The sequence below is a fragment of the Myxocyprinus asiaticus genome, chromosome 1, assembly GCF_019703515.2.
Source record: "Myxocyprinus asiaticus isolate MX2 ecotype Aquarium Trade chromosome 1, UBuf_Myxa_2, whole genome shotgun sequence".
Taxonomy (NCBI): Eukaryota; Metazoa; Chordata; class Actinopteri; order Cypriniformes; family Catostomidae; genus Myxocyprinus; species Myxocyprinus asiaticus.
The window spans coordinates 52,148,492-52,160,911 of NC_059344.1; the positions used below are offsets into that span (position 1 = coordinate 52,148,492).

Consider the following 12,420-nt stretch of genomic DNA (forward strand, 5'->3'; position numbering starts at 1 on the left):
ATTTATCCATTGGTTGTTGATTTGATTGTGAAAATATGGGAGTTGCATAGCGGAACGGAGGCAGATCTGAATGCGAGTTTGCAGTGGACACACACACCTCTACCACCGTGCTGCTCGAGTCAGAGCCGGTTGTCAGTGAAATTGAGCAGCGATCACAACACACTTATGATCAAACTGACAACATAAACTGACCAGCACATCGCGGTCTTTGCTTATACGAAGAGGCTGTAGAAGTTGAAAAACGAGTGAGTAAAAGATTTTAATGTTTTGAATCATAATACACTAAATATAAAGGGAAAAAAACACTAACTCGTGCTGTGCATCCCAAGATAACTGCATTCACATATATAAATAAACTCCAGAGGCATCCGAAGCGTTGTATTCATTAGTGATCACCTTAGCAATTCAGGTGTGAAATGTCTTGAACACAAGCGCGTATTTGCCATTATTCCTCCTCATTCAATATGTAAAGCCAGCTGACCCATAACCAAGGAAGATTGGGTTAAGGAACGATAGTTTTGAAGGAACACAGACGAAAATACACCTTGCCATCTTCACCAACATGTGATTGACGCTTCGTTCAACTCTACGCAAGGTTGTGGTATTTATAAGAAAGGGGCAGGGTTTAAGTGGACTAAATGATTGGAGAAGTCCTGCATACATCACCAGAGAGAAGTCTGTCGTTTCACCGGAAGATCGAGTTATTACATTTTGATTAAAGATTACGAGATCAAAAAAAACCAAAACATTTTTATAAAACATATGCATGGACGAATCGTTCACAATAAGATCAATAACATGAATTTGGAAAACAGATAGGGTGAATTTTCATTTCATGCCGACTTTAATTTACAGAACTGTGCAAAAGTCTAAAACATTTGTCTTAAAATTTATATTTTATATATTCTGCTTTGTGAATCAGTAGGAAAATATCAAGATTTCAGCATTCCCTTTCCAAATAGAAATGAATAGAAGTAGAACAAGGAGTCCTGCAACAGATGAGAAGTGGTGCCATTTTGAAGGCAAAGGTGGTCACACCAAATATTGATTTAGCATTTTTTTTTTTTTTTTATGTCTACTGGACTTTTTTATGCCTACTGGACTTGGTATGACGTTAACTGACAAATGAAAACTATTTATGGCATTATTTTTGATAACATCCTCACAAGTGCCTAAAACTTTTGCACAGTAATGTATAATAAGTCATATTTGTGGTACAGTATTGGGTCACTACTGATGTCCAATGTAAAATCTGGGTCCCGAAAGAAATCATAAAGTTATAAACCACATGTCCAACACATATTACCTTGTAATAATACATTTGTTCCAACATTTGCGAATGTGTTCATTGCTATTAGCATTTTAAATGGTGCACGCTCTGTTACCTACTATACAGTGCATCCGGAAAGTATTCACAGCGCTTCACTTTTTCCACATTTTATGTTACAGCCTTATTCCAAAATTGATTAAATTCATTATTTTCCTCAATTCTACAAACAATACCCCATAATGACAACGTGAAAGAAGTTTGTCTGAAATCTTTGCAAATTTATTAAAAATAAAAAACGGGAAATAAAATCACATGTACAGAAGTATTCACAGCCTTTGCTCAATACTTTGTTGAAGCACCTTTGGCACCAATTACAGCCTCAAGTCTTTTTGAGTATGATGCTACAAGCTTGGCACACCTATTTTTGAGCAGTTTATCCCATTCTTCTTTGCAGGACCTCTCAAGCTCCATCAGGTTGGATGGGGAGCGTCGGTGCACAGCCATTTTCAGATCTCTCCAGAGATGTTCAATCGGCTTCAAGTCTGGGATCTGGCTGGGCCACTCAAGGACATTCACGGAGTTGTCCCATAGCCACTCCTTTGTTATCTTGGCTGTGTGCTTAGGGTCTTTGTCCTGTTGGAAGATGAACCTTTGCCCCAGTCTGAGGTCCAGAGCGCTCTGGAGCAGGTTTTCATCAAGGATGTCTCTGTACATTGCTGCATTCATCTTTTCCTCGATCCTGACTAGTCTCCCAGTTCCTGCCACTGAAAAACATCCCCACAGCATGATGCTGCCACCACCATGCTTCATTGTAGGGATGGTATTGGCCAGGTGATGAGCGGTGCCTGGTTTCCTCCAGACATGACGCTTGCCATTCAGGCCAAAGAATTCAATCTTTGTTTCTCATGGTCTGAGAGTCCTTCAGGTGCCTTTTGGCAAACTCCAGGCGGGCTGTCATGTGCCTTTTACTGAGGAGTGGCTTCCGTCTGGCCACTCTACCATACAGGCCTGATTGGTGGAGTGCTGCAGAGATGGTTGTTCTTCTGGAAGGTTCTCCTCTCTCCAAAGAGAAACGCTGGAGCTCTGTCAGAGTGACCATCGGGTTCTTGGTCACCTCCCTGACTAAGGCCCTTCTCCCCCGATCACTCAGTTTGGCCAGGCGGCCATTCTAGGGAGAGTCCTGGTGGTTCCAAACTTCTTCCATTTACGGATGATGGAGGCCACTGTGCTCATTGGGACCTTCAATGCTGCAGAAATTTTTCTGTACCCTTCCCCAGATCTGTGCCTCGATACAATCCTGTCTCGGAGGTCTACAGACAATTCCTTGGACTTCATGGCTTGGTTTGTGCTCTGACATGCACTGTTAACTGTGGGACCTTATATAGACAGGTGTGTGCCTTTCCAAATCATGTCCAATCAACTGAATTTACCACAGTTGGACTCCAATAAAGTTGTAGAAACATCTCAAGGATGATCAGTGGAAACAGGATGCACCTGAGCTCAATTTTGTGTGTCATGGCAAAGGCTGTGAATACTTATGTACATGTGATGTTTTTCGTTTTTTATTTTTAATAAATTTGCAAACATTTCAAACAAACTTCTTTCACGTTGTCATTATGGGGTATTGTTTGTAGAATTTTGAGGAAAATAATGAATTTAATCCATTTTGGAATAATGCTGTAACATAACAAAATGTGGAAAAAGTGAAGCGCTGTGAATACTTTCTGGATGCACTGGATGAGCTATAAGTTAAGAGAAATGAGAGCTGAAATGTGACTTTGATGAATGACAATATAAATGCTGAAAATCCTCCAGCTCTGAGCCTTATTTTGAGTGCAAAGTTATTTTTAATACAGTCTAGCAAAACCAAAGCAGGTTTACCTCTAGTCAAAGTGTTAGTGAGGAATAAAATCCGCTTACGCTTGCTTGGGCTACTCCAAGTGCACTTGCTTGTCTTTAATCAAGCACGCTATATTTAAAACATTCCAAGTGTCTATCAGAATGCACTAAACTACAGCAACACCAGAAATAATTTGTCCAGCTACCAAGGGATTTAATTTCTGATGAGTCAATCAGCATTTGCATGGAGGTTTTTTTTTAACCCGTTGATTACTCTGCATTCCTTAATGCCCACAGTTCTGGATTGCATTTATCTTAACAGTGCTTTGTACGTCTGTACAGACAGCAATCTGTCATCTCACCCTGATCCATGCTCTCAGCAAGCGCTCTGACCAGACTGCTGCCCGTCAGAAACGATACACTGTCATTAAATACATGACTAATATTGAGAAAACAGCTGTGGGGTCATGAACCAGAATTGGCAGACTGATTGAATCAGTCCTGTTTGCTTATACAAAACTATCAGTATGGTGATACAGATTCAAAGCCCTTTTTAAGATTTATTTTTTATTTTTTATCATGTACTTGTTTGATGGTTTTGATCTTTAATACAAGATTCTGTAATACGCTTTATAATAAAACTTCATTTGTTAACATTACTTAATGCATTAGGTATCATGAACTAACAATGAACAATATTTTTACAACATTTATTAATCTTGGTTAATGTTCATTTAGGAAAATTAAATTGTTCATTGTTAGTTGATGTTAGTTTATAATGCATTAATGTTAACATATACAATTAATTTAATTTTAAAAAATGCATTAGTATATTTAGAAATTAACATTAACCAAGATTTAGTGCTGTAAAAGTATTGTACTTTGTTAGTTCATGTTAACTTATATAATTAACAAACATTAACACTACAACCTTACTGTAAATTGTTACCCATGATTCATTTACTGGAGTGTCCTCTTAGAGATTTCTAGATCAAATGTATCCATTTGAACATGGATACAGTAGGGATAGACCGATATACCATGCAGGCCATTTAGGTTGATAATCTCAGATAATCTCAACATCTGATGAATAATTGACCTGGCCTGAACTGACTGGATGGCTGTGCCAATTTGGCCAATAAACAGAAGTGGTACTTCCCCCTTGTGTCAGTTCCAAATCTACCAACAGTCTTATCAATAAATAATAAACAAATTCCTAGGGTTTTCAATGTTTTAGAAAACACTGTGTAACATAATAGTTCTTTTAAATACAGTATGTCTCATTTGCTGTCATTAAATTGCATTATGTGTACAGTTTATCTGCAATATCAGCCATCGGCCAACCAGCTCTCTATTAGCCATGGAAAAACCCATATCGGTCAACCACTAGTACATATTAGTTAAACTTAGAAATAAGGTGGTAGTTTCTCACTGACTGCTGATCCTAGTATTAAAGGGATAGTTTACCCCAAAATTTAAATGCTCTCATCATTTATTCACCCTCTTGCCATCCCAGATGTGTATGAATTTCTTTCTTTTGAAGAACACAAATTAAGATTTTGTTGAAAAATATCTCAGCTCTGTTGGTCCATTCAATGCAAGTGCATTGAAGCACCAAAAACACACAAAGGCAGCATAAATGTAATTCATACAACTCCAGTGGTTAAAGGTGCACTCAGTAATTTTTTCCTCATTAAAAAAGTTTTACTCCTAAAGAAATGAACAGTAATATTGAAACATGTATAAAATCATGAGCACTCACATGAGAAAGACTCCAGTCATATCAGTAACCTTATAAAATCTGTTTTATTCTACATGGAAAGGGTCCCCTTATGGGGGCTGCCATGTTAGGATCACATGACCAGCCAAATACTATACTTGCTTATTCTCAATAACCACCCTGTTTCTGTACACTTTCACTCATGGATTAAATTAATCATGGCTGACACTGAGAACTATTGTGTTTGGATGATGCTGCATCCAGCCCACTTGGTGCAAATCCAAGATAACATACATAAAAAATATCAGAGTGCACTTTTAAAACCATGTCTTCAGAAGTGATATGATAGGTATGGGTGAGAAGCAGATCAAAATTTAAGTCCTTTTTTTAATTACAAATCTCCACCTTTGACAAGCCCTGACCAGTAGGTGGCGATATACACAAAAAAATGCAAATCACCAAAAAACAAAAGAAAAAGGATGTGGAAGTGAAAGTAAAAGTGGGGATTTATAATAAAAAAGGACTTAAATATTGATCCGTTTCTCGCCCACAACTATTATATAACTTCTGAAGACATAGATTTAACCACTGTAGTCATATGCAGGGACTAAAAATGGTTCAAGGAACGAAAACATAAACCAAAAACGAAATTGTTTTTTAGCAGAACGTAACCAAAAACCAGAACGAAGTGATTTTCAACTGTTCCGGATTGAAAATGTTATTTTTAAATGCTGGTAACCAGTTTGTGGCATGGGGAGGCGTGGTCATGTGTCGGTCTGAGGTAGAGGGAGAGCGGTAAGGCTCGTCACCTTGGTTGTGAGTACTCTAACACCTGTCTCTAATTATAGTGATGGCGGAGGGAGACCTGAAAAGGCACGCCAGAGCACCAGTGTGGGAGAGAGAGTGACCGGAAAGCACGACAGCCCGGAATAAGAGTAATTAATTAAGAGTGCTTTAATTTATTTACAAGTCATTTTATGTTATCAAAAACAAGCAATTAAAAGAGACTGACCTTGAAGCTGCTTCGTTGTCTCCTGACTCCTTCATTGCCCACAAACGTAACTTATCACACGGTTAATTTCATTCTGATAATTTTTTCTTGAAACTAAAGGCTAAAGGGTTTAACACAGTACATTTTTGGAACTACATCACTTCATGTTGCCTAAAAAATTTGCTTTGATCCTTAAAGGAAACTGCTGCATCACACATTTCTTTGCCTAATTCCCCATTGTGGATGTCGTATTCTCTGAATTATGACCTTTTAATAACTCTGCATAAATACTACATATACATGTACGGCTAATCCAAATACAAGGTAAACATTATTAGAGGTTAATAGAAAATTTCTCAGTTGTTTCCAAGCCTTCACTGAAATATTGTTAGATATGATGCATCAATACAGATTTGATACTGCCGGTTTTTGAATGAGATGCAGATCTGTAATTAAAATTATACTTAACTGTTAATTAACTGTATGCATTTATGATTTCTATGTTGTTAAATCCGGCACACAGGAAAAATAATTTTTCATAATTGCTAATTTTGCTTATTTTGGCAAGTGGCTTATTTTGGGCACGTTTTTCCCAGACCAGTTTGCTTGTTTCTCTTGCGAGATCTGGCCACACTTCAATAGGTATTTCACCCACCCCATAGTGTAGAGTACTGTTATTTTTTTAAAGAACGTTATTAACCGTCCTTTTATTTTGTTCTAACCAGTAACCATTTGGAAAGGAGGCTGTGGATCTTCTGAACCGGAACGAAAAAAAAAATACAGTTTTTGCTCAGAACGAACTGAAATGAAAATCATTTTGTTTTTAGTCCCTGGTCTTATGGATTACTTTTGTGCTGCCTTTATGTGCTTTTTGGGGCTTCAAAGTTCTGACCACCGTTCACTTGCATTGTATGGACCTACAGAGCTCAGGTATTCTTCTATTAATCTTAATTTGTGTTCTGCGGAAGATAGAAAGTCATACATCCGAGGGTAAGTAAATGAAGAGAGAATTTCATTTTTGAGTGAACTATTCCTTTAAAAGAGGGGTGCCTCCTGGCTCCAGCTCTTTGCCAAGCATTTATTGGTGTAAAAGTGGGGATTCCGATTGAATTTCGTCTTACCTTCATCACTCTAATGGACAAAGGCTGAATTCTCTTGAATCATCCAGAAGTGATGTGATGGTGGGTATGACATGCCCAACAGCAGGACCCACGTAGGGCATCATACGTGCAGATATTCTCCACTTAATACTCACCAAAACATCAGTGATAACAGAGTACGTGTCTGGCATTCTTTATTATTCCACAACGAGAATAAACCCAGGTAGATTTGCGTTGTGGCATAGCTTACCTGTAGGAGGAACAGCTGCTGCTGCTGCTGCTGGATTCGGAGTGACTCGGTTCGACAAATTACTCGTGTATGAACTCTCTAGGACCAATACCGCAGAGATGACGAGTCCACGCAGCAACAGAACCGCTGCCCCGGACAAGAAAGTCATGGTGTGCAAAAGCTGTGAACTGCCTTTTAAAGAAGCACAAATAAATAGAGAGATATCACGGTATTTTTCACACAGGGATTAAGCCGATTGCCTTAAGAAAATATCACGAGAAACAATTCAGTGTCTGATTTCAACAGTGGTTACATAAAAAACACCGAGTTTAAATGCCCTGAAAAAAAATATAGCATTAAATGTATTTCAAAAAGAGGTAATCCAACCGTTGTAGACTAAAAACGATTCAACATGTTCACCAAGGCTGTACATGCATCCACGCTGTCCAAGACGTCAAAATAAGACTGAAAGGCAAAACTCCATCCAAAAGAGATGGTCAACTCTTTCGGCGTTTCTGGTTTGACACATCTGACAATTTAGAAATCAGATATTGTGGACTGAAGAATTTGGCTGTATCGCGTGAGCCTGAAACCTAATTCGGGATCCAAAGAGACAAGTGCAAACTGACGAGGAATCCCCTGTTTTAAATCATCACCTCCAGTGAGATGAAAAACACATTTTCCTGCTATTAAAATACCAATGTTTTTTTGGGTGCCATATCCAAATTTTACTCTGGATGAAAAAGAAAACAGTCACGATACATCCACAAACAGTCGGCAGATATCCAGTATAGTGAACCGCCTCTGATAATGAAAGTGTCAGATCCCAATGTGCCGTTTAATCCAAATCCAAGCGGACGACCCCAAACAAACGCGTCCGCCGTTCATGTCCAAATATTAACCGAGTTTAAATGTCAAGCCCGCATGACTACGCCTGACATGAGGGCTCACGTCTGCCCACTGCCTTTGGTAGTTGATGCAGAAACTAAATTCAGGGGGCGGAAGTCCGTATGCAAATCATTTAACAACAGGACGCTGGCAGTGTGATTCTCCTTGTGTAAAGACGCGCTTTAGCGCTGTCGTCTATTCTCATATGACACAAAACCACGTCTCTTTATTAGCAGCTACCAAGTCAGCAGACAGTGATGACTGAAAAGGCTGTTTAAAGCAACAGTGAACCTTATGTTTGACTATCGGCATGCACAAGAAGAGCAATCACCAGAAAGTTCTTCGTTTGGAATGCTCGCGCCTCCCGGAAACGGCCCGCGTTATTGTTCATCACTTCCCACTTTTAATTCCCCCATGGTGTCACATGCAATTCACAGCCGACACTGATCCAAGTTTTCCTCCTCGCTGTGGACAGTGATTGGTTGAACTGTCCCAACATGGCAGGATGTGATTGGCTGACACCGGCAGCGCGATGTGCGCTTTGAAAAGGCGGACCGCGGGAGAACGCAAGCAGGCAGCAAATTAGCGTTTCGTTGTTTTGCGGGACGTGGAATGATATCTGGAGCCTAAAGTTCATTTTGTATCACTTAACGTAGAATCAGTTTTTTGTTTTGGTTTACCCTACACACCAAAAACGTTTATAAAATAAAACATGATACAAAAACTGATCCATTTTTGTCAGATTAAGGAAAAAAGGCCCATTTTGTTTTCCAGATTTCCATAAATGTTTTTTTTTTTTTATATATAAAAAATATATATCTAATTTCTATGCATTTAAATGTAAATGGTAAATCTAAATCTCAAATAATTCTTAAATGTAAACCTTAAATATAAAAAAATAATATAAATGTTATACTGAATATACCCTGTACGTATATATCTAAACCCTAAATGTAAATATATAGCCTACACATAAAGCTCAAATAAAGAAATTAAATACAATTGTTATACATAAAGTTTAAATCTAAATCCTAAATGTAAATCTTAAATCTAAATCTCAAATAATTCTTAAATATTAAAATTAAATATAAATGTTAGGCTATGTATGGATGTCAAATCTTAATCCTAATTATAAATCTTAAATGTAAATCTTAAATATAAACAAATGAATAGAAATGTTATTCTGTATATACACTGTATGTAGTTAGAGACAAAAGTATGCTTGGTTGGGATTCGTGTGATTTTTAACCCTTGTGTGGCGTTCACTTTTTGGACCCTTTGGTACTGTTCAAGTCAAATTGACCCAGGACATTATTGGGGTTTTAAAAGCAATACATCAGTGACAATAGAGGACATGTCTGGCATTCTATATTATTCCACAACGAGAATAAACCCAGGTAGATTTGCGTTGTGGCATAGCTTACCTGTTGGAGGAACAGCTGCTGCTGCTGGATTTGGAGTGACACAGTTCAACAGATTACTCATGTATGAACTCTCTAGGACCAATAACACAGAGTTCACTTTTTGGACCCTTTGGTACTGTTCGGGTCAAATTGACCCAGGACATTATTGGGGTTTTAAAAGCAATACAGAAATACAAATTTACATAAAAAACTGCTAAACATATTGTCTTTATCTCAATTCCAAACAATATAGATAACATATATGATTAATGTTTGCAATTAATCTCTGCTAGATCACATTAAACAATGGAAGTGTCATTCATTTTTTGTGATAAAGTTATAATTTATGTAAAAAAATCCACTATAATAAAGACTTGGATTTCTTCAGAACAGAATATTTTAGAGACTTGCAGATTAGCACTTTTGAGTCAGGTTAGTAAGCAGCCAATAAGAATCACTCTGTTTAATGGTTAACCACTCTTTAGCAACCATTTAGAGCACCCTAGCAACCAGCTCCATTGACATCCATTCAAAAAGGCTGAGAGGGATATCTTCGGATCAGAATGTCCTAGAGACATGAGAGTTGGCTTGTTTAACTTGGGTGAGCAATCAGTCTTCAAGTATCAACATGGAAACTACTTATCCACGCCCTAGAAACCATTTAGAGCACCCTAGTAACCAAATCCCATTGACTTCCATTCCAAATCGCTTAGATGTGTACAGTATCTCAGTATCAGAATGTAGTAGAGACTTCATTGTTGGCTTGTATGACTCAAGACAGAAAGCAGCCTTCTTAGTATCTCCCTGTCAACTGCCTAGCAACCACATTGGCTTACCCTAGCAACCAAATAGCAAAACAAATATCTCTGCACCAGAAAATCGTAGAGACTTCCGGGTTTACTTATTTAACTCGGGATAGCAAGGAGCCTTGATAAGTATCACCCTGGTAACTGCCAAGCAACCAGATGTGGTTACCCTAGCAACCATGGAACAACACCAATATCTCTGGACCAGAACATCCTACTGTCATATGGGTGGCCTTTTTCAACTTGGGGCAGTTGGTGGAACATCGTGATGAGAAATTTTGCCACGGAAAGCACCACTCTATCTAGTGAGTGAGTGTGTGTCTGTCTCTCTCTCTCTCTCTCTCTCTCTCTCTTTCTCTCTCTCTATGTGTGAGTGAGTGAGTGAGTGAATGTGGGCGTGTGTGTGTGCATGTCTCTGTGTGTATTCGGGTCAAATTGACCCGAACATCGTATGAAGGACATGAATGTGTGGGGGCATTGTAGCATGTGTATTCAATGAATATTTTTTTTCTTTTACATGTTCTTCACAGAAAATAAGCCAAGGCCATAAGTTTCAGGTTGAAAATTGTATCCTTGTATCATTTTTCTTTTAGTAAAAATTTGAAATGGGTCACTTTGACCCAAACACCACATAAGGGTTAAAGATAAAAATAAATAGATCCTAGTTGCAATAAGTCTCTTTTATAAATACATGAACAGTGATTAATTTGTACTTAACTTGTATCAATAAAATATTGTATCTTTTAGTATATGATATTATGTAGGTGTATGCATTTTGTAACGACTGATCATGTAGGTAATCATTTTGCTAATGTGGTCATTGATTTACACCATCCTTTTTCAGTAAGCAGACCTCTGTGAGCCTGGGAAATAAATAATTTTCTTTACTTTAGTATAGCACCGTTCAGGCATACATATACAGTGGTGTGAAAAAGTGTTTGCCCCCTTCCTGATTTCTTATTTTTTTGCATGTTTGTCACACTTAAATGTTTCAGATCATCAAACAAGTTTAAATATTAGTCAAAGATAACACAAGTAAACACAAAATGCAGTTTATAAATGAAGGTTGTTATTATTAAGGGAAAACAAAATCCAAACCTACATGGCCCTGTGTGAAAAAGTGTTTGCCCCACCTGTTAAAACATAACTTAACTGTGGTTTATCACACCTGAGTTCAATTTCTCTAGCCACACCCAGGCCTGATTACTGTCACACCTGTTCTCAATCAAGAAATCACTTAAATAGGACCTGCCTGACAAAGTGAAGTAGACCAAAAGATCTTCAAAAGCTAGACATCATGCCGAGATCCAAAGAAATTCAGGAACAAATGAGAAAGAAAGTAATTGAGATCTATCAGTCTGGAAAAGGTTATAAAGCCATTTCTAAAGCTTTGGGACTCCAGAGAACCACAGTGAGAGCCATTATCCACAAATGGCGAAAACATGGAACAGTGGTGAACCTTCCCAGGAGTGGCCAGCCGACCAAAATTACCCCAAGAGCGCAGCGACGACTCATCCAAGAGGTCACAAAAGACCCCACAACAACATCCAAAGAACTGCAGGCCTCAATTGCCTCAGATAAGGTCAGTGTTCATGACTCCACCATAAGAAAGAGACAGGGCAAAAATGGCCTGCATGGCAGAGTTCCAAGATGAAAACCACTGCTGAGCAAAAAGAACATTAAGGCTCGTCTCATTTTTGCCAGAAAACATCTTGATGATCCCCAAGACTTTTGGGAAAATACTCTGTGGACTGACGAGACAAAAGTTGAACTTTTTGGAAGGTGTGTGTCCCATTACATCTGGCGTAAAAGTAACACCGCATTTCAGAAAAAGAACATCATACCAACAGTAAAATATGGTGGTGGTAGTGTGATGGTCTGGGGCTGTTTTGCTGCTTCAGGACCTGGAAGACTTGCTGTGATAAATGGAACCATGAATTCTGCTGTCTACCAAAAAATCCTGAAGGAGAATGTCCAGCCATCTGTTCGTGACCTCAAGCTGAAGCGAACTTGGGTTCTGCAGCAGGACAATGATCCAAAACACACCAGCAAGTTCACCTCTGAATGGCTGAAGAAAAACAAAATGAAGACTTTGCAGTGGCCTAGTCAAAGTCCTGACCTGAATCCTATTGAGATGCTGTGGCATGACCTTAAAAAGGCAGTTCATGCTCGAA

The 12,420-nt window shown here is 38.4% G+C and overlaps 1 protein-coding gene across 1 annotated transcript in view; it reads right to left on the reverse strand.

Annotated features, from left to right (window-relative positions):
• stim2b (stromal interaction molecule 2b) overlaps positions 1-8,372 on the reverse strand; it is a 54,549-nt gene extending 46,177 nt beyond the window's left edge. The window contains exon 1 of the mRNA XM_051710662.1: positions 7,171-8,372. Coding sequence (XP_051566622.1) covers positions 7,171-7,318 — 148 coding nt within the window. The 5' untranslated portion in view covers positions 7,319-8,372. The remainder of the gene's footprint in view (positions 1-7,170) is intronic.
• Positions 8,373-12,420: the final 4,048 nt, after the last annotated feature.